Source organism: Mustelus asterias, chromosome 6 (assembly GCF_964213995.1).
Source record: "Mustelus asterias chromosome 6, sMusAst1.hap1.1, whole genome shotgun sequence".
Lineage (NCBI taxonomy): Eukaryota > Metazoa > Chordata > Chondrichthyes > Carcharhiniformes > Triakidae > Mustelus > Mustelus asterias.
The window spans coordinates 84,858,387-84,882,273 of NC_135806.1; the positions used below are offsets into that span (position 1 = coordinate 84,858,387).

Below are 23,887 nucleotides of genomic sequence, written 5' to 3' on the forward strand. Positions count from 1 at the left end.
ACGTTAACTTTCTCGCTCCACAGGTGCTGTGAGACTTGCTGAGTTTTCTTTAAACATTTTTTGTTTCATTTCAAAGTTTTCGGAATGCTGAAAGAAAATACATAATGGGAAGAGGGTTGACACAAGAATATAATTGAAAATGACAGAGATGTGATGGGGTACAGGGTTACAATGTTGTGTGATGAGCTGTGTTAAGTGGACATCTGGCTGCCTTCCAGCTCCTTTCAAAACACTGGGGGAAGGTGGTGAGCATTGTGACGCAGGCGCGGTGACGGCGGCGCCTCGTGCCCCTCCCTCCCGGGCCGCATTCGGGCCGCTGCAGACATTCTAGTCGGAACGTTCCAGAGAGAGAGAGAGCACAAAAAGGCAGACAGCATATTCACTGCATCATTGTTACCAATACAAACCATGGCCGAGTCGCTGATGCAGCGTCTGGATAAGTTCCTCAAGGAGAAGAACATAGTGGCAGATGTCTTGGGGAAAATTGAGAGCAAGACAGGAGTGAATCGACGTTACATTGCGCTGGGTGAGTCAGCGGCAGGGTGGGGACAGCCCGGGGCACGCGATCACTGCCAGCATTTCCAATTTAATAATGGCAATCACATCTATCTATATATCCATATCTTTCTGGATTAGGGCTTTTAAACTATAACACATCGCCACCTCCATAGAATATTTGTCGTTGCGGCTGTTGATGATTTCTGTAACCTAATATATGTCAGACAGAAGTGTAACTAAATTTACAGCGGTTTGCACGGGGATATGTATTTATAAACGAGACATTTTGCCCTATCAGATTTTCGTTTAACCTGACATGGTGAGGTGGCCATTTCAGATGAATGCTTAATATGAATGTTCAATAGATGCCAACATTTTCCTTACCTGCCGACGTATACAATATCACTCGTCAAAACTTGGCTTTAACACAGTAAATTAGTCTCATTATCAGTGTAATAAGGGAATTTGCTGTGGTACTTCCTCAGTTGAGCGCCCAACATCAGCGAAAAAAGAACGGATTTTAACGGGCCTATAGTGTTCTGCTTCCCTTTTGTTGCTGAATTGCTTCAATCTGATATACGGAACAGAGTGGTTGAGGTTTCCTTTTATTATAACGTGTTTGTTTGTTTTTTAACAGCTTTCATTCTAATCATTTCGATCTACCTTGTGATCGGCTATGCAGCATCATTACTTTGCAATTTGATCGGATTCGCTTACCCTGCTTATGTATCGTAAGTTACATCCGCTTTCTTTTAATCCGAAATTGCGTGCGATCAATGATGGAGACTTAATCTTGTTATGTATGGAGAACAGAGATTTCCTAATTTAATCGTTTGGGATTAATATAGATGACTTAATCCGGTTATACATGGGTAAAAGATACGTTAATTTAATCGCTCTAATCAGTTACTTTATAAATGTTTTCTGTAGAATAATGAACCATTACCAATCAAGTACCAAGAAAAGGTGCCTGTGAACAGGGGGATGAATAGTGTATATACAAATTGGTTTTTAGATTGTGGGTGATTCCTCTAAATTGATATCTTTAATTTTTATGGAATGACTTTTGAATATAGACAAGAGGAAATGCTACAAAAACTTATTTCACCACCCCTAATTTCTTGTTCTTTACCAAAGGTGTTGAAATGGTGCTGGTGTGCCATTGCACAAGTGTTCATCATTAGTACTTGGTCATATGACTGTTCTTCATGTGAGCCTAGATAGTATTGCATCATGACTGTCATTTGAAGCTAACTCCAGTTCCACTCTTGCCTGATGTTTTCCGAAAGTGTCACTCAATAGTGATCAGGGGAGACCCACCTTTCTTCCCTCACTTGGAATTCTAGTATCCCACTGTCAAAAGCTGAATTCATCAGGGACTGACAATTTTACTTGGGATCTTCCTAGTTTTAATGGTTCAGCATAATACTAGATTATATTTAGTGCTAAGCTATTTGGAAAGATTGAAGCATTTAAAAACAATCTACAGGGAGAGAACTCAATAGATAATTGGCATAATTTCTGCAGCAGCTTTCTTTTTCATTCATAGGGTGTGGGCATTGCTGGCTAGGCCAGCATTATTGCCCAACCCTGATTTTGCCCTTGAAAAGCTGGTGGTGTGCTGTCTTTTTGAATTGCTGCAGTCCATCTGTTTTATGTACATCTATAATGCTGTCAGGAAGGGTGTTCCAGGATTTTGATCCACCAACATTGAAGGAATGGTGATATAGTAAGTCAGGTGGTGTATTGCTTGGAGTGGAAATTGCAAGTGGTGGTGTTCCAATCACTTTCTAGGTTGTAGAGGTTGCAGGTTTGGAAGGTGTATCTTGTAGATGGTACATACTGCAGCCACTGGTGGTAGAAGCAGTGAATGTTTAAAGTGGGTGAATGGGGTGCTGAACATGCTGCTTTGTCCTGGAAAGTGTCCAGCTTCTTTAGAGTTGGAGTTGCACTCATCCAGGGAAATGTAAAATATTCCATTACAGTCCAATCTTATGCCTTCAAGGTGGTGGGCAGGCTTTGGGGAGTCAGGAAGTGAGTTATCTCACCTTGGAGTTTGGTAGACATAAGGGGTGCAATTTAATGTATCCTTCAGACAAGGTTGGGGGCACATGTAGTGGAATGGGAAGGGGCCGGGTGGAGACCCTATCACCTTCCCCATTCCCACTGATTGAAGCCAGGGCAAGAGGAATCAAGGACAGCCTCTTAATAGGCCGCACCTGCCAGTGAATGTGCTCATCACCAGAATTATGCCCTGTGTATGGCTATGTGAATGGCATGTGGATTGGACATTATATTTGGAGTAAAATAGTCGATATTGAAGGGAGGGGGAAGAAAAGGTGATGCATCACTTTTTGTCATGCAGACAATGCAGTGCTGCATTTCATTACAATTTCTGTGATGAAATCTAATGTATATTTTTTTCATAAAATAGTGCTCCTTCTTTCAATAGTGGAGGTCTAGGCTTAGATTGAAGGGGTACTCGCATGTTAGAAAGGTCTTGCGGCACAGTGGTTAGCATTGCTGCCTCACGGCACCAGGGACCCAGGTTCGATTCCAGGCTTGGATCACTGTCTGTGTGGAGTTTGCACGTTCTCCCCATATCTGCGTGCGTTTCCTTCGGGTGCTCCGGTTTCCTCCCACAATCTGAAAGACGTGCTGGTTAGGTACATTGACCCAAACGGGTGGCGGAGTGTGGCGACTAGGGGAATTTCACAGTAACTTCATTGCAATGTTAATGTAAGCCTTACTTGTGACTAATAAACTTTAATGTTGGTTGCATTATATCTTGTGTGTTAGGTGTTGTTTTTCATTGTTTAGGCCTTTGGACAATCTTGGCCAAATATGTTTTTGCCTTTTTTGTACAGATTTAATATTGATACTTTTTATCCTCTAAACTTTATTACTTTATAGAAAATGTAAAATAAATTCCATGCATAGTTTATTGTCCTGTGGGCAAGAATCTGATGCATTATGAGTCATTTACATTTATCATTTACACATGACATAAGCATTTGCCTTCAGTGATGAGCTATTCCAAGCTTGATTTATGTAGCCACAATTTTGGGTGAAATTTGTTTTTTTTAATATATATATTTAGAATCACTATGTCATGGAATTCCATGGTTACATTGATTTGGCTGAGTGGATTCCTTCAAATGTACTTTTTAAATGCTTAATCCTGATTTTTTTTTAAATGTGGAAAGTCATAGATTCATCATACACTGCAGAAAAGGCCCTTCGACCCATCAAGTCTACACCACGTGAGAAACACCTGAACTCCCATCTCACCCCATTTACTAGCACTTGCCCACTGCCTTGAATGTTATGACGTACCAAGTGCGCATCCAAGTACTTTTTAAAGGATGTGAAGCAACCCGTCTCTACTACCCTCCCAGGCAGCGTATTCCAGACCATCACGACCCTCTGGGTAAAAAAAGGTTTTTCCTCACATATCCTCTCCCCTGAACATCCTGCCCCTCACAAAGAACAAAAACAAACACCTTGAACCTATGTCCCTTCATGAGTGACCTTTCAACTAAGGGGAACAGCTGCTCCCTATCTACTCTGTCCATGTCCCTCATAATCTTATATATTTAATTCGTATCACCCCTCAGTCTTCTCTGCTCCAACGAAAACAAGCCAATCCAACCTCCCTTAACTTAAATGTTCCAACCCAGGCAGCATCCTGGTGAATCTCCTCTGCCCCACCCCCTCCTGTGCAATCACATCCTTCCTATATACTGCACACGCTACTCTAGCTATGGCCTCACCAAAATTCTATACAACTCCAATATGACTCCAACATTTGTTTTTGTAATTTATGCCTTGACTGATCAAGGCAAGTGTCCCATATGCATTCTTCACCACCCAACTAATATGCCCTTCTGCCTTCAGAGACTTATGAACAAACACACCAAGGTCCCTTTGTTCCACAGAACTTCATAGTGTCATGCCATTCATTGAATACTTCCTTGTCAAATTACTCCTTCCAAAGTATATCACTTCACACTTTTCAGGGTTAAATTCCATTTTACCATTCTGTCTATATCTTCTTGTAGCCCAAGATGCTCAACCTCGCTGTTAACCACCTGAGCATTGAGGTTAAAGTTTATTTATTAGTGTCACAAGTAGGCTTACATTAACACTGCAATGAAGTTACTGTGAAAATTCCCTAGTTGCCACACTCTGGCGCCTGTTCAGATAGGGAGAATTTAGCATGGCCAATGCACCTAACCAGTACCCTTTTCGGACTTTGGGAGGAAACTGGAGCACCCGGAGAAAACCCACACAGACACGGGGAGGAAGAGCAAACTCCACACACAGCGACCTAAGCTGGGAATTGAACCAGGGTTCCTGGCGCTGTCATTTTTATGTCATCTGCAAACTTAGTAATCCTACCCCCATGTCGTCATCTATGAAAAGAGGGAGAATCCGAGGCTTTCTGATTTTTGTATTAAATGACAAAATAAATTGTCACATAAATAGTATTTTGATATTTTTAACAAAAATAAGTTGAACTCTTGAGCTGGAAGCTGGTTTGTCACATTTAAAATCCAAACATCAGCAGCACAGTGTGCTCGTATAAATAAGGAGTATTTGTGCTGTTGTTACCAGCTTATTTACCCTTTTCTATGAATTTTTTCCCTTTATTTGCTCCTTAATTGTCCATATACCTACATGCAACCTCCATCTGCAAGGGTGTGGTAGCTTTCACATGACTTTTATCAAGGTCATTTGGCAATCCAGCAGGGAGACATGAATGTTTGCTTATCCACATTTTCTGCATCTACTTATTTAGCTACCACGCAGTTGTCTGACAAAAAATGTACAAATTCTGTCAGTTTAGAATAACATCCAAATTTGAGAGAAGACATCCTATTTCTACCTTGTCAAGCTAGCCTCTTGAGCATTTGGTTTTTTGTCTCCTCACAGTCTTGACTTGCTGATGTATGGATAGTACTGTAATAGCTTGCTCAGGTAATCAATTTTGTGTTTTTAAGTATTGACAGTGGGTATTGGTAGATTGTTCGACTGTACAGTATATTCAACCTGATTCTATGCTCACCTGACATCTAAATATAAACATCTTTTCAGCAGAAGCCATTGGTTAGCAGTTAGCACTGGAAACTCGTGCTAACTTTTTTCCTCCTCCCTAGCTCTCGGGTGCTGGGTCTAATGATAGCGCATCTATTTGCTGCCTCAGCTAATTCGGCAGAAGCCAAATTCAAACCTGGTGCTTTTTCTCTGAATGTCTTAAGAATTCATATTTGTATGTTTATGATTCACAATAGGTGTTGACTTTTTAGCAGCAAATGTAGAACATTCTTTGTAACTTACTTTAGGCAAATATCTGACAGATGAGGTTGGGCTTATTGCATTCCTATTGTCATGGATTTAATATTTTCACTTCATAAAATTGATATTTTACTTCAATGAAACCCTCCTGTGCTCTGAATTTCAAGGCAATTTTACACTAGTTTGGTATTGGGCCCTTTCTGGCATGAGTGATTTGAGCAAGGTGCTCGATATCAATGCTGCATCAGATCATTACTGCTGGTTGACTCTGATCTGAAGTGATATTGTTATGAAATGCTACCAGTTTATCTGATGAATCATAGATTTCCCAAACACAACTTTTGAAAAAATGATGGTGCTTAGTGCCAGTAATTGGTGAACAAGAAAAAAACAAGAAAATGCAAAACAATAAAATGAGACTGAGTTTGTACCATTGGGATGTGCTTACAGCTGTAACAAACTACAAGTTGGATGACTGGGTGCAGCTCTTGCTTCACTCTTTGGTTTGTGGCGCACTGAAAACCCCTGAGGTTCAAGATTTAAACCCTCACAAGCATGTTTTGTTAAATGAGATAGTGAGAACTTCTAATCTTACTGTTCTTTGGGAATAGCAGAAGCTAAGTATTAAAATAGTGTCTGTAGCTTATGAAAAAATAAATGTACTTTGTAAAGCTGATCCCTTCTAACTTCTGATTTTTGAATACCTCTGTTATTGTATATGGCATGAAGACTTGGAAAAAGAATAATTATGGCTCCACCCTTCAACACGATGAATTATAAACAAATGTTGAAATAAGTGGCAGGGAAAAAGGAGGAGGAAGCCACTAATCTGTTCTACATTTTGGGCAGGTCCTTACTAGAGTCTCGCGTAAGAGACTCTTGAGCGACCTACTAGGGAAGAGTAGCTGAACTGGATTCTTATTTCCTTCCTTTATTTTTACCTTGAGAACACATTCTCCCATCGGGCTGCAACCCCACCTATTCTTCATGACGAGGGGTGTCATCTGCATTTATCAGAACATGTAATAAATACATTTCATTATAACCCTAAGACTCTGCCATCTTGTCTCTACGTTACTTACTGGAAGCATTTTTACATTATGGAGGATTTGTTTACCTTGTACATATAGTAATCTCAAACTATTTTTTGCAATTTCTTTTAAAAATTCTCTTCAATCTCATTGTTCATTAGTCAGTTAACTATTTTCTCTAAACATTTGGACATTTAAGCTTTTTTAAGTAATTCTGCAGTGGTTTGCAGGAAACGGGTTCTAGTATTCTTGATGTAAAACATTTCATGACTAATACATTGGCAGCTGTTCAAATAGCCTACGTGAGTGCACTGTTGATTCATTTTTACTTGACCAGAATATGGAAGAAAACTGAAATGTTACTTGGTGTTCATATCTGTAAGAACTGATCATTTTTGAAAGATTTACTTTTCAATGTTCAATTAAAGACAAATCGGGTTGTATTTATTTGTTGCATGCTATATTATACTTTAATAAAGATTGCATGTTTTAAAATTGTTCCCTTCACTGAATATGCATTTAATAGTGAAAAGAAAAGTACTGCAGAAGCTGGAATCTGAAACAAAAACAGAAAATGCTGGAAAATCTCAGCAGGGCTGACAGCATCTCTGGAGAGAGAATAGAGCTAATGTTTCACGTCTGGATGACCCTTCATCTGAGCTGTATTTGTTTATGTATTTAATAGTAACATGGGGTGATGGTTAAATTCTCGCTTGTTGGAGATGGTCATTGCCTGCCACTTGTGTAGTGCGAATGTTACTTGCCACATTGGATATTATCCAATTCTTGATGCATTTGGGTATTTAGTTAGGATGTTTGCATGACATCAATTGGGGGAAGTACCCCTTGCATTCTGGGGAGCCTCCATTGCAAACTGTAGGAACACACCTATAATCCTTAAACTGCCACAGACTGGGGTTGCAGAAGATCATCGTGTGCTTTTCAGTGGTCACTTTTCATTCTTGTTATTTGCAATGGAGCTTCTCCAGGTTGCTTCCTCTATTTGAAACCAGATCAGTGGCCTGGTCCTGAAAGAAACCCATGAGGGTTTATGTAGCTGAAAGCATTTTTAAAAAAATTTCCCAAATAGTATATTGTTCTTGTTTTCAAAACAGGAAGTATTTTCTACAAAGTGTACTAGATTTTCTGTCCTCTTCCACGACCATTTTATTGTTTATCTCTCATTTCTCTCCAATATGTGTTCTGTATGGGTGCTCTAACTATTGGGGAGGTTAAACCATGATTTCTTCTATAGTTCAGTTTGATGTGGTCGTCTCTGTTTTAAAGGGTTCTACTTATTTTTCTCTCAGTGGATAAAGATTGACTTCCTACTTCTGTTTACAGCACTTCCTGTTTTGGAATTCCAGCATGCTTTTTTGTTGGTGTTAAACGAATGTTTAACTTATTTTCCCAATCTTGGATACTTGTGTCCTGTAGCCAAATATTGAGATCTTTTTGGTCTCTATTCGTTAATTATCAAATTGCAGTATTAACAACTCAAGTAGTCTTTTACATTTTCCATTATAATTTTTTTTCTGGGATGGATTAGCAACACCACCACTGAACATCAAGCTATTGTTTCCAGGACTGTTATTGGCCTAATTTCTTCTGGATATCTTCTGTCCACAATCTCATAGTCCCCCAACCCCATGCAGCCAGCTTCTACTTCCTTCCCAAGACCCACATTTCAGCCCCATTTCCTCCAAACTTAACTCTATTTCTCTCCCCTTGTCCAGTCCCTTCTCTCCTACATTTGTGATTCCTCTGATGCCTTGCATCATTTCCTCTTTTACTATAGGCACCCCATCCCTCTACACTTTCTTCACCCACCAGGATTGTCTGAGGGTTCTCTTCTACTTCCTCGAATGGAGACCTAAACAGTTCCCATCCAGTACCAATCTCTTCTGCCTGGTTGAACTTGTTCTCTCATTAAACAATTTCATCATAGAACCCCAACAGTACAGGAGGTGGTCATCCAGCCCATCGAGGCTACACATACAACAATCCCACCCAGGCCCTATGCCCCTAACCCCAACTATTTTACCCACTAATCCCCCTGATACTAAGGGGCAATTAAACATGGCCAATCAACCTAACCTGCACATCTTTGGAGTGTGGGAGGAAACAGGAGCACCTGGAGAAAACCCATCTTGACACAGAAAGAACATGCAAACTCCACACAGACAGTGACCCAAGACTGGAATTGAATCTGAGTCCCTGGAGCTATAAGGCAGCAGTGCTAACTACTGTGCCACCGTGTCGCCCTACTAATTTCTCTCTTGTCACACTTCTCAAAATTAAAGGTGATATACTGGGTACCCAGATGGGCCCTAGAAAATTTTGTGGGGAATGTGGAACGTTTGTTGTTCCAGTCTACACAAGCTCCTCCCACAACCCTCTTTTCTGGTATATCGGTGCTGCTTTGTGCTCCACCTGGAACTTGGGGGAATAAAGAGTTGCAAATAAGGGTCACATTGGACTGGAAGCATTAACTCTGTTTTGCTCTCCACAGATGCTGCTAGGCCTGCTGAGTTTCAGCACTTTGTTTTTGCATGAGGGAATTTTCATGTGAGGATTTATTGGAGGCTGTTGGTTGCTGAGTTATACATCTGCTCCTTTCCTGGGCTGCCTGTTAACAATCACCGCCGTGGTTACTATTAGATGCCGTTACTTGAAGTTGAGCCGACTATGATGGGTCAGGAAAATGGAACATCCATCCACTGCTCCCTAAAAATGCTACTTAATCGGAAGGGTTTGTATCATTTGCCAGTGATTCTACCAGAATGTAGAGAGAAAATATCCCATCCAACCTCTGCTCATGACAAAGTCATATTAAAAACTGTGTTCTTAGCTCAATAAAGATTGGAAATTCATATTCATTTCTTTAAAGAAATTGCCATCGTCCTTTCCACTATCATTTTGTGAAAATTGACCACCCTCCGACCCAATACTGATTTGTATTGTTTTCAAATGCTAAATATAGTTTTTGATCAGTTTTCATTATTAATGATCTATGTCTGATGCCCTGCATGGTGGTAATTTTTGATAAATGCTATCGCATCAAATATTTTAAATCTCTCCCCTATTATTCCTTGGACTCCAAAACTTTAATTCAGCCTTCTAATTTATTTATTTACATACTTAATTGAATTTGGCTATGTTATAAAGATATTTGCTAGACTTATTACAAAAATGAGTTGCAATGGACAATTAGCAGAGATTGGCTTTAATGCTAGTGGAATCCGCATCATTGGAGAGTGTTCTATGGGGGGAGGACCAAAAAGACTAGGGAAAAGGCAGTAGCTACCCTGAGAGGCTGAACGAGAATTAGTACAAAGGAGGCTGTGGATTTGACAAGAACCAGGCTGAACTGTCTACCAATGTTGAAATAGAAATTTTTGTTTTTGAGGTTTATGCAAAAGTATGATTACCTTTAAATTCTCTCGATTTGTGAAAGAAAATAATGATTGCATCTGAGCTGGAAAGGTGAAAGAAATTTGGCTTGTCCACCAAGCAGCTAGGTTGTATTACGGCATGGCAAATTTCCACTGGTAAAATACGATATACAGGTGGACCAGGGAATTTATACACAGCGTTTTATAGCAAAGGTGAAGGAGAAGTCAGGTGATGTAGTCAGGATGTAAATATAAGATTTTTAAGATATAGTTATATTTCCAAAGGTATCTCAAAAACAATGAAGTTGGTTCTCTTTTTTTGTGAAGAAGGATATTAAACACCTCTGTGGCGTACTCCATTGTTCAATTACAGTCGTGTCTGTTGAACTTAACATCCATCTGAAACATCAGAGCAGTTAATTTGGGTCTTAATTTTATAAAATTAAGGCCCCAACTAACTGTTGTGATGCTTAATTTTTTTTTTTAAATAATGAGGATGCAGCACCACCTTAATGCTGGATTAGTGTCCACCCAAATTACATCCGCAAGCTCAAATTGATTTAAATCCAACTCAGTGAGAACTTTGGATTTAGTTGGCGATTACTAATTTTTATGGTTGATTCTGTTGTTGTGTATCTGTATCAATACTTGCTTTATAATTTGAGTTGGCTGCTTTGAATCATATCACAGAAGCCTAAACTTCGTAACATGAGTTGCAATCTGATTCACATGTGCCAAGATGTTGATGCTTCATTGTGAAATGTGGAGGCCAGTTTGTCCAGAGTTGCTGAAGTGTATAAAAAATAGGGACATTTTTTATTGACCATTCATGATGTAGGTTCAAAGTTTCACAATTTTAAAATCGTGAGTGTTTTGCAGGTAGCTATTGACGGACTCCTTTTTGTGAAGCACCCATGCGGTACAAAACTAGAGTAAGCCTTTCTTAAATTTTTGTTTCCTGACCCAGTTAAACATTTTCAAACCTGGTCTCAAGTTCCTCATTTCAAACTAACAATCCTTTTTTAAAAATCTCATTACTTTCTATGGGGATTTTATATATGATTGTCAGGGGTGGAGCAGAGAAACACTCTTGTGGCTGCCCAAGGCCAGAGCAAAGTATTTCTATTTGACACAATTGTAGCTGCTTTTGTAACTTAAGTTACATAACAGTTTACCACTAGTGTTAAAGCAATATGGAAATAAAATACAAAGGTTATGGAGATAATTGGCAACATTAAGTTTTAATACTAATCTATTTTGTATGCTATGCATTGGCAGCATTGACTTTCCTATAGGGAGAAGCAGAAGGATGCATCTTCAGTGACCAATTTATAGATTGACATTTTCTGAGGCTCATGCATGACATGAGAAAAAGAAATTCTTGTATGGCATTTGTATGACATCCCAAGGTGCTTCACTGCCAGTCAAATGAAGTGTAGTCTGATTTCTCTAGGCAAATGTAGCATCCAGACTTGTGCACAGCAAGGTTTCACAAACAGAAGTGAGATGAGGTACAGATTAATGTTGAGGAAGAATGTTGGTGAGGACGCCGGGAGAACTCCCTGCTCTTCACGAAAAAAAGTGTCATTGGGATCTTTTATGTTCACCTGAACAGGTTGGTATCTCATTCAAAATGCAGCACATCTGGTAGTGGTAGCCCAAGTTATGTGCTCAAGTCTTAGCGTAGGACCTCTGAGGATAGACGGGAAAAGGGCCAAATAATTTGTACACAGAATGAATGTTTTGGAATCAGTCTGTCCTAGGCATGTAATTGAACAATACTAGCCACGCCAGCATGCATAATGCCACCACACGATGAAGCCTTCTGTTTACCAATGGTGTGTCTCATTAAATATACCAACATTGGATTCTATTGACTTGTGCTATTGCTGTTAGTTCACTTAAGAAAACATAAGGGAGTTATGTTATTGTTTGCATACTATATTTACATGGTTCTGTTTATTTTGTTGCCCCTCAAAATATTATTGTATCTCCATTGCTTAATCAAGTACAGCAAAATTTAAGATTCTTTTCTAAAATGTAAATATTAACAACTTGTTTAGTTAGTTGCAAGTTGGCATTTAAATGCTATTCATGAAATAACACAGTCTTGTCCTTGGAACATAATTTTCTATTTTTTTACCTTTTACGTGGTTGTTTATTTTTAAAACCGACACCTGAGCATCCTTATGTGAGGGGAAGAAATAAAGGCTTATAAATTGTGCTATCTGTCCAACAGGTTAATTAAACTTAATTTTGCATTTTACTAAAGGAGGAAAGAGGTTGTGCCATATGGAATCTTAAGATTGCATTATAATTTGCTGCAATGATCAAAGTGTTTCCAAAATTGCACTGTGAATCATCTTCAAAGAGGTTCATTCAACATGTATAGAAAGCAATTATGAAATGCAACATTTAGAAAAAACATCGCAGTTTGTTTTCTGAAGTCACAAACTGGTGTTTCCAGCACAAGTCGCAGGTACTAGAAAAGATCAGTGAGGATATTTATTGAAAAAAACACAAATTTTAATAATGCACCATAACCCTGTTTTCTGCTGAATAAACAGGAAAGAAAGTAATTTTAATTCAATTATTCTGTTTAAATTAATAGAGAATCCAGCAATTCCAATTATTCACCTGAAAAAAACAACTCTGAATTAACTGGGGTGGAATTGGGGCATATCTTTGCTTGGTAGAACGTCCGCCCAATTAGAAAAGGTGCAGCTTTTGATCTGGTTTACTTTCTAATCTCTGGTCAACTATACAAATGTACATGTTTAATATAATGGTGGTTTCCTTTCCCCAAGCACCACTATCTGCCTGGGGGGAGGGGGGGGGTGGGGTAGTTGTAAAGATGATGACAGCAGGTGATAATGTTTTAAAAGTAGATGTGCAATTGATTTACATGAACTTGACTGTTTAAACTTGGTGGTAGATGACACCGATCATCCATAATGAGGAAAACTAGGACCCTAAGGCTGAGGCAGCAGCAGAATATACAGTTTATTCAATTCCTGCCTCCCTGCCCTTCCTCCACTGAAAATTAGCAGAGGGATAATGAGATGAACCAGCCCTTCATATTCTATAGCCATTGGCCTAGTTGAGTAATTGTTATGGCAATTTGACCTCTAGCTTCTGGATTGCTAAATGTTAAACCAGTGAATAAGGCATCTATTGTGTTTGAACAACTGATAAAACATTTGATCCTGTAAGGAGTACACTTAATATTGATCCTAATATTGAAACTTCAGTTATGAGAATAGATTGACGAGATTGGGACTGTTCTCTTTGGGAAGAAGAAGGCTGAGAGGAGAGATATGTTCAAAATGGGCTGGGCAGAGTAGATGGGGAGAAACTGCTGCCCCTTGTAAAAAGATCAAGAACAAGAGTGCACAGGTTTAAGGTGGTTTGCAAAAGAAGCAAATGTAATGTGATAAAAATTCACACGAGTCGTTCAGATCTGGAAGGCACTACCTGGAAGTATGATGGAGGCAGGTTTAATTGAAGCATTCAAGAGGGCAATGTGCAAAGGAATAGCACTAAGTCATGATTGGAGAGCCAATGCAGTCCAAAGATGTGCGGGTTAGGTTGATTGGCCATGCTAAATTGACCCTAATGTCAGGGGGATTAGCAGGGTTAATGTAGAGGGGTTATGGGAATAGGGCCTGGGTGGGATTGTTGTCAGTGCAGACACGATGGGCCAAATGGCCTCCTGCACTGTGTGGTTTCTATGTTCTATGATGTGCCAAATGGCTGCTTTCTGCGCCGTAAAAATTCTGCATTTTATATGCCTGCGTTCAAGATCGTTAAATGAACAGCAGGCAGTTATTCCGGATTTCTAACATCTGCAGTATTTTTTTTGTAACAGGCAAAGGGAGTGAGTGAGAATTTCTGGCTTGAGCTAAGTGGCCTCCTTCTGTGCTGTTCTGACTCTGATAGGCAAATGATTTAAGTCTAACAGTTCTAAGCAGACAATGTGATGTTCTTCACAGTAAAATGAAAGTCAGATGTAAAATTGGCCTCAATAGCCTCATTGTCAACTGAAATAATATAAAAGACCTCTGTTCAACAACTTATTTGTAAAACTAATCTTCTATGTTTGTTTATACACTATCACATGGCCAAAAATAGAAATGTATTCAAATCACATGGTGAGCATTCATAATCAGAATTTGTTGACAGTATCAAACGGACTGCTGTTAATTTGAATTAGTCATTTGAATTTTACTTCAAAAAAGCCTCCAGTTTGGTTATTAAAGTAGTACTCCAGAGAAGATTGTCAAAATCATGTTTTATAACTAGTGTTATCCAAGTGAAAAATATTGTCTTCTGTGTAATGGGGTGAATACAGTCACTAATCCCATTGCATTACCCAAAACTAACACAATGTGCTGCATAAGCACTGCATGTTGCCTTTAACACTCCTGAGACTATCGTTGAACCTAGCACTGATTGCATTTGAAACTTAGATTAAGGTACCACGTGGTGTGATGAACTAGAAGGTCACTTTTGCAGTTACATGGTTTGACAAAATCATGGTAGGTGCTGATCTGAGCTAATCATGCCAAGGATGAGAAAAGTAATTTGGAACTACCACTCCTGATTGCATAATATGCATATGATGGGATCATGATTGAGTGACAATGGCATTGAGGACAACTCTGATGTCTTCTGTTGTCAACTATTCATTTAAAGCTCAATATAGTTGCAAAGAATGGCCATATTGGTAAAATATTGGTTGCTGTCGCAGAACTACAGTCCAGCAGGAATCTGCATTGGGATGAAAACATTTTTTTTAAAACACACGTGACCTATTTGTACCATCCTGGTGGTAGTTTTATGTATTTCAGTTTAATCAGCAAAATAGGTTAAGCACACTTTTTCTTAAAACTGATTCAGTGCATAATATCAGGAGATAATTGCCAGTGAGGAAGGGTGTCGTAGTTTGCAGGAAGACTTAGACAGGTTGCAAAGTTGGGCCGAGAGGTGGCGGATGGAGTTTAATGCGGAGAAGTGTGAGGTAATTCACTTTGGTAGGAATAACAGATGTGTTGAGTATAGGGCTAACGGGAGGACTTTGAATAGTGTGGAGGAGCAGAGGGATCTAGGTGTATGTGTGCATAGATCCCTGAAAGTTGGGAATCAAGTAGATAAGGTTGTTAAGAAGGCATATGGTGTCTTGGCGTTTATTGGTAGGGGGATTGAATTTAGGAGTCGTAGCGTTATGTTGCAACTGTACACAACTCTGGTGCGGCCGCACTTGGAGTACTGTGTGCAGTTCTGGTCCCCACATTACAGGAAGGATGTGGAGGCTTTGGAGAGGGTGCAGAGGAGGTTTACCAGGATGTTGCCTGGTATGGAGGGGAGATCCTATGAGGAGAGGCTGAGGGATTTGGGATTGTTTTCGCTGGAAAGGCGGCGGCTAAGAGGGGATCTTATTGAAACATATAAGATGATTAGAGGTTTAGATAGGGTGGATAGTGATAGCCTTTTTCCTCTGATGGAGAAATCCAGCACGAGGGGGCATGGCTTCAAATTGAGGGGGGGTAGTTATAGAACCGATGTCAGGGGTAGGTTCTTTACCCAGAGGGTGGTGAGGGATTGGAATGCCCTGCCAGCATCAGTTGTAAATGCGCCTAGTTTGGGGGCGTTTAAGAGATCCGTAGATAGGTTCATGGACGAAAAGAAATTGGTTTAGGTTGGAGGGTCACAGTTTTTTTTTTAACTGGTCGGTGCAACATCGTGGGCCGAAGGGCCTGTTCTGCGCTGTAATGTTCTATGTTCTATGTTCTATGTTCTAAATTTCTTGGGCAACCCAAGCAACATGTAAAGCCTCATTTGTGCCCCAACCATTTTGTAGAGTATTATCTTGATATTTCTCTGCATCTGGATTTTCTGTAGCGCTATTTGTTCAGAGCATGTTAAATTGAAAATCTGTCCATATCGTATTCTTGAAATATTTGGTAAATTGAATTTTCTTGCCTGCAGAGTCAAGGCCATTGAAAGCCCTGATAAAGATGATGATACAATATGGCTGATGTACTGGGTGGTATATGGTCTCTTCAGTGTAGCTGAATTCTTTTCTGACATCTTCTTCTCCTGGTTTCCCTTCTATTATATCTTCAAGGTAAGTAGAAGTAAGTTTACAATGGATTAGTGTTGTAATGTGCAGTAATGTTGGAGAAAACATATGTTGCATCTACTTTTTAAGCCTTATTGATTCTTGTTATTAACTACTAATGTTGCTCTGGTCTTTTTTTTAAAAAAAACATGCTTGCAGTTGATCTATTTGGGTGTAAAATATCAAATACTCATTGGTTGTGGTTATGTTTTGTAGATTTTGTATGTATACGGTATTCTAGCTTTGCATTATAACGACGTAAAAGGCTGGAAACTATAATTTTCTCGTTTAATGGAAGGAAAGTTGTATGTTTTGCATTAAGATTCTGCACATGTATGCTAACTCCCCTTTCTCATTTGGAGAAAATTTGATAATTACTTGCCTTTTTCAGTTGCAAGATTATAATCATCAGACATCTTTTTCTTTTTTCACTTCTTCTCAATTCTGCAAATCAGACCAGTCACCAGAAAACAATCTATTTCAGTCAGGAGGCCAGGATCATCAAGCTGTAGATGACTGCAAAATCTTAGTTCATATTATTCAGTGGTTATTTTTGATGTGTAATTTAAGCAATGTCAGCTAGTTGATGTATCTCAGCACTTCATAGTTAACACTTGATGTCCTCTGATGTGGTTTCATCTAGCCATTAAATGTAAAATGACAGATGGCAGTGGGTTGCTGACCACTTCCACCTGTAATCGGTAATGCATTCTCAGCAGTGCTGTTCATGTACTGAGATCAAAATATTTTTAAATTTTGTGGGAAAAGTAAGATTTTACAGTTCAGTGAAGTTAATTATCTTGTGGCTGCATTCCAATTGTTGGGATCATAATTTGAGCTTTGTATAGGTCAGTGATGTATTGGAGGAAGAAAAGCAGTTAGACATCTCCACAAAATTCAGTTTACCTATTTGAATCTTCAAGACAAAATAACAGCTTTGATTTATACGTGGTTCCTGAAATGAGGAACATCAATTACGATGATGGATTTGAGAAGTTAGGACTGTTTTCCTTAGAGAAAATAATTTGATAGAGGTATTTAGAAACATGAAGGACTGGACAGAGAGTATGTTCCCACTCGTGAAAGTTTTGAGAACATATTAAAAGAAGCAACGGTGACATGAGGAAAAACTTGAAAAAACGTTTTCACACAGAGTGGATAGGATCTAGAGTGCTCCGCCTGAGTGTGGCGGAGATGGGTTTAATTGAAACATTCGGAAGGGAATTGGACTGATATCTGAAAAAGGGAGAATGCAGAAGATTGAAGTAGGTGAGCTGCTCATTCGGAGAGCCTGTGCGGACACAGTGGGCCAAACGGTCAGCTTCTATGACGTACCTCGTGATAGCACCTTTTTATGTAATAAAACATCTCTAGGTACTGCACAGGAGCGTTATAATGCAAAATGTTTTCAAGCCACATCAGGGGATATTAGGTAATGTAACCAAAGGCTTGGTGAAAGGGATGATTTTTAAGGAAGGTCATAACAGTCGAAAGTGCACTGGAGAGGCAGAGTTGTAGGGAATTCCAGAGCTTGGGGCCTAGATAACTGAAGGTGGAGCCATCAAAACTGGAATGATTATAATCTGGGAAGCTCAAGAGGCCAGAATTGGGTGAGTGCAGATATCTTGGAGAGTTGTGAGGCTGGAAGCAATTGGAGGTAAAGAGGGATGAGGCCATGAGGGGAATGAATTTTGAGTTAAGATATGTTGCAGCAATTTTGAATGACCTCGGGTTTATGGAGAATAGATGTTGAAGACCAGCAAGAAGTGCATTAAAATGTCAAGTCTAGAGGTAATGAAGGCATGAACGAGGGCTTCCAGTAGATTCACCGAGGTGGGCAAAGTCACCAATGTGATGGTGATGAAAATAGGTGGTCTTCATGGTGGCACAAATATTTAGTCGGCAGCTCATCTTGGTGCCAAAACATGACAATGAGATTGCACACAAACTGGTTTAATCTCGGACTTTTGCCAGAGAGGGATGGAGTGGCAGCTAGGGAACTGAGTTTATAACAGACTGAAAGCGATGGCTTCAGCCCTCCCAGTATTTCATAGCCCCCTTAGAATCACATGCCAAAGACACAAGGTTTCAGCAGAGCAATTTGCAAGATCACAAAATACCTGTGAATGAGGAAAGCTAATTGGCCAATTTTAATTCACCTAATTGAAACAGATCTACACGTCATTTGTCTCTGCCCTGCCCATTAGGACAAGCCAGAAGCAAACGGGTTCTGTGGTGAGTTACTCCCCTTCCTGGCTCCCAAAGCTTGTCCACCATCTGCAAAAGAACACGTCAGGAGTTCAGTGGAATACTCTGCACTTACCTAGGTGACTGCAGCTCCAACAACACACAAAAGAGGCTTGTCCAGTACAAAGCAGTCCACTTGATTGGCACCCTATCCACCATCTTAAACGAAGGGTCATCCAGATTCTAAATATTAGTTCTATTGTCTCTTGCCAGATGCTGTCAAACCTGCTGAGATTTTACAGCACTACTGTTTTGTTTCTGATTCCAGCATCCGCAGTATTTTGCTTTTACTGCCATCTTAAACATTCACTCCCTCCACCACCGGCACTGTACACAAGCAGCACCGCCAAAGCTCATTCAGTAGCACTTTCCAAACTACCTCTACCTTAACAAGGGAAGCAAGTGCATGGGAACATTTCCACTTGCATGTTCCCCTCTAAGATGCAAAACACCCTTGCTTGGAGCTACTCCGTGTTAAAATCCTGTAGCTCCCTCTCTGGAGTACTGTGGGAGTATGAACTGCAGCAGTTCAAGAAGGTTGCTCATTGCCACCTTCATGAGGTTATTGTGGAAGGGCAGTAGATGTTGCCCTTGTCAATAATGTTCCACAATCTCGGAATAAATAAATAAAGGTCTAGGCTTCTTGAACATTATAGAGTTTTGTCTCTACGATATGCAAGTTATTAGGAGCAGGATTCACACCTGGAAGCCACTTTGATTGACAGGATTGACTCAATTGATTTGTTAGGTGAGGAATGCTACAGCATAAGCCACGGCTCAGAAGCAGGTAAGTTCCTGCTGCTTAAATATTGTGGGGGTGCATGGGTGTTGTCAGGCAGATAAAGATTAACTTGTAAGGTTGGGAGTTTACCAGGGAACCAGAGATTGGGAGGTTCCTATTGCAGGGAAGGAAGCCGTGTAGCTTGGGGGATAGCTGAAAGGCTGCTCCTCCTGACCCAAAAGCAATGGTGGAAAGACGGAGCCCTCTTCCCAACAGGAATCCTTGTTTCCCCTTTGCACTCCCTCTGACTACAGACTGCCAGGGGACAGTGCATGGTTGGCACTGGGCGTCCTAAGGGATTGCCTGAGGGGAACCCATCTGGGAATATGTCTCATGGGCGGATGGATGGGTTTGAGGCCTCTGGGAGGAGAGGGAGTCACCCTCATGCTCGTGGAAGGGATGTGACCCATTCTTTCATCTTTGGCTAGAATTTTTTTTAATTTTTGAAGCTACATATTGCAAAACCAGACTGAATTGGGGATTATATTTTGAGTTAGTTAGCAGGGTACTTTTCTTTTTTTATCTCCTCTACCCTGTTTCCCACTCTCCAAAATATGTTGAATAATGAACTTATTTCTGGGGTTCAGATGTGTGGTTACAACAGTTTTTGATTCTTTTCTTACACATTTTTCCCTCTGAACTTGTCCTTTTGTGCTGATATTTCCATTAAAGTTCGTACATGTCACTAATTGGTATGATATGTAAATACCAAATGCTGAGTAGCGTGTGGTAGTTATAAAGAAAATATAGATAAAGTGCACACTTTAAATGTAGTTACATACAAGCGCTTCATTGTTACACTTCAGAATTTCTGCTGCTTCAGGAGGCCAGTTAAGGATCGATAAATAAGCAAGCACAAAGAAAAGGATTTGGGTTCTTGATTCCTGAACTATAAAGAAAAATGTAAAGAAATCTGAATTTCAAGTCATTTAAATAAATCAAGAGTGGAATAGACAAGCATTTGACATTTTTAAAATCAGAATTGGTAATGTAGACAAGTATTTTGCAAAGCCAGGGTAGAAGATGCTTGATTAAAAGTTGAGGCACTTGGAACTTGTAATGGCATAAACACATGCTTTTAGCTTAGAATAGTTAACTTACAAAATCCATTGCTGATTCAGCGGGAACTGGAGGAATGTGGGTACCATAAACATTTCTAAATGGGTCTCAACATTCTTTTTCAATATGTATTTGAAATTCTTGATGCCATGTTCTGTTAATACATAAAGCTGTTATTAAAGTGATGGCTAGTATCCGTAGTGCCAGTTATTATTTTAGAAAGTGATATGAATGGCGGAAAATCATTAGGTGAAATATCAGTTAATAGCATAAGCAGTTTACCCTGAAACATTGTGGCCACCTGGCTTGACATCAGGAAGGCAGAATAACTATGACCTCGGAGGGCCAAGTCTGCCTTCCCACAATGCTGTAAGTGCCCTCTATCCAAAAGCTTAAGCAGAAACTTTGGGGTCAGTTGTCAAACTATCTATTTAGTTTAGTGCAAGTGCTGTGACAGTGTTGTCAGTCATGCAGTCATGATGCGCTAAGAAAATTGACAGAAGTGAAAACCAAAATGTATTGAAGAAGCCAAACTCCTCCCACAGTGTATTGGGTCAAGTTCTGTTAAAGAAGGGATGTTAAACTTGCCTCAACTTGCTTACCTCACCCAAAAGTTTTGTGTGTTGGTGCCAATAGAGAGGCTGCATCACCACAATCCCCCTCTGGTGAGATGAAAATTGTGACTCCCTGCTGAGATAATGTCCATGCCTTTGGATTCCCCCTCAGCATCACCACCACCACATTTCCCTCTTTCTCTTTCTTGTTCAGTTTTCCTCCTCTTCAACCCCACCCCTCCCCCAACCTAATTAAGGAGAATGTATCTTTTGCATTCATAATGTATCTTTTTGGTTTCAAATTAAAATTTTGTTTTCACATTGTGTATCTGATTAACTGATTTGGTGTAATTTCCTGCTTTAGGGCAGATTGAACATTGATTATTTTACATAACTCAAAGAAAATCACTGTTTTATATAATCAAGAAATATTCAGAGCTTGATTTTTATTTGACAATCAAAATGCCCCATGTGGTGACAGAAATTTTTGAACAGTAAAGGATTTAAGGGTTATGTGAGCTGTCGGGTAAGTGGAGCTGAGCCCACAAAAAGATCAGCCATGATCTTATTGAATGGCGGAGCAGGCTTGAGGGGCCAGATGGCCGCCTCCTAGTTCTTATGTTCTTATTTGAAAGAAGAATTGATATAGAAACAAATCAAATGGAAATAGAATTGTGGACAAATGTAGAATCTTAACCAGTTATTTTAATACATTTCTTTTATCTGATATTTAGTGTGCGTTCCTGGTTTGGTGTATGGTCCCCATTTCAAATAATGGTTCTCAGTTGATCTACAAGCGTATTATCCGCCCTTTCTTTCTGAAGCATGAGGCTAAACTGGATGAGGTTGTGAAGAATCTTGGTGACCGGGCCACAGAAGCTGCAGATAGCCTTAGAGAAAATGGTAAGACAAATAACTTACTTAGCTGTAGTAAATTCTTAATATAATTTGTATCTCGGGGTCTGATGAGCAGATCCATTGAGCTGCACAACCTTCAAATGTCTTCTCAATGATGTACAATTTTGTGTTTGTAGTTCCTGGAAAGTGAATACCCTAACTCAGGATAAAAAGGAAGAGTCTCTTAGCAATGTCCCCCCTCATCTGGGAGTGCACTGGAATAATAGCAGAATTATCTGGGGAGCAGATTAGCAGAAATTACAAACCATATATTCTTGCTTGACATCAATCTGATTCACCATTTAGCTGAGGAATAGATGCAAGGCCAAGGGAACCCAAAGCAAGAGACATTGAAAAACACCTCTCAGGCTATTTACGCACATTTCCCCCAAACTAACCCCCTCTAATATTGCAATATTGAATGAAAGAGATGCTGTCCTTTAAATGAGACATTACATTGAGACTTTGTCAGGATGTAAAAGTGCTGTTTTAAAAGAGCGGTCTAGTTCCCCTTGTGTCCTGGCCACTATCACTAAAGTAAATGATCTTGTCCAATGTGAAACCAAGTTTGTTCTTTCTCACTTCGTCTTTTGCATCCAGATTTCTTGTTTTATTGTATTCTGGCTTGACACTACAAGTTGCAGAGGGGTCATCTCAAGTTGATTGTGCTTCAATATCTCCCCAAAGAGGCTGAGCTTGAAATTGGATTAAACATCAAATTGTTTGCACAAGGGTTACATGCATCACTCGAATTCCAATGGGTTGTGCTATATCTCTGCATGAAAATTAATTTCAAGAAATAAATGTGTACAACACTGAGCAGCTAAGCGAGCAAGTTATCAATTTGATCCCTTATCAGTGCTACATAAATCAGATTCTGATTATTCAGTAATTCTGTGTGGATGTTGGGTTAAGACACGATCGGACTTGTGTGTAATGTCTCAATGCTCAAATAGCCTGTAAACATTTTCTCTTTGGACTTCCACTTGGGAAGATGTTGGGGACTCCTGGTGCCCTGACATAGAAACAATGCCGTGAAAGATTCCAGGGGAGAACATTTTCAAAAGTACAAAAATTTAAATTGTAAGCCAGTGTTGTTGGCAGCATGGTAACACCTAAACAATTGCTTTGTGGCATTATCAGAATTTGTGTTTGCCTGTTATAGTGGGATATTTGAAAGTACTGTGTCCATACTTATTCATGTTTTTGTGTCTTTCCAGCCAAGAAAGCAACAGCAAACCTAATTTTCGAGGAGAAGAAGAGCACTTAAAGTCTGAGCTTGCTTTTATCTTCGGCTCCCTGGAATCCAGAGTGTTAAGATATTACCTTTGGAAAGTTTTTTTCAATGCACACTTTAAATGTATTTCTTATAACCTATATGCTGAATTTTACCAAAATCAAGAAAGTGGAAAAAATGTATGGTACCCAAATGTAATATTACAATCAGTGTTTAATTGCTTGTAGCAAATATTTCATGGACTATTACCAATGATGCAGATACAGTTCTGAGTGACATTTTTTCTGGTCTGTCTTGTCCTTTTATTGTCTGGTAAGTGTTCAATAAACTTGTAAAGTTGACTCGTTACTTCATTTGAATGGTTGATCCCCAAGTGTTAAGTACAGTTGCAGACTGTAAATAAGGCTATATCAGTTGGCTACGCAAGTTAATTGGGTGTGGTTTTAAAAATAATGCTTTAGTCACCAATGCAGTTGGTTTCATTAGGACTAGGCTAATGTTGCCCACCAGGGTGGAAATAATGTCACTATATGGACAGGGCCAAGCAAATAGTATCTATAATTTTCATAAGCCAATGGGATAGCAGACGATTGAGAACTAAAAGGAGATACAATATATGGCAATATTTTTTGGAATTGCATTATTTAAGCAAAATACCAACATGCATTTATATAGCATCTTTAGTACAGAAAAATGTGCCAGTGTTGTACAAGAGTATAAGTGAAATCTAAATAGCTGCAGTCCCAACTGTTAATAGTGGAGAAAAAAA

General features: G+C 39.5%; 1 protein-coding gene across 1 annotated transcript; it reads left to right on the plus strand.

Moving 5' to 3' along the window:
• Positions 1 to 234: 234 nt before the first annotated feature.
• reep5 (receptor accessory protein 5) lies at positions 235 to 23,459 on the plus strand. Its single transcript, XM_078214659.1, has 5 exons — positions 235 to 526; positions 1,136 to 1,229; positions 16,211 to 16,349; positions 21,719 to 21,887; positions 23,102 to 23,459. Exons 1-5 carry the CDS (start codon positions 409 to 411, stop codon positions 23,149 to 23,151), a joined length of 570 nt encoding a protein of 189 aa, XP_078070785.1. The 5' UTR covers positions 235 to 408; the 3' UTR covers positions 23,152 to 23,459.
• Positions 23,460 to 23,887: the final 428 nt, after the last annotated feature.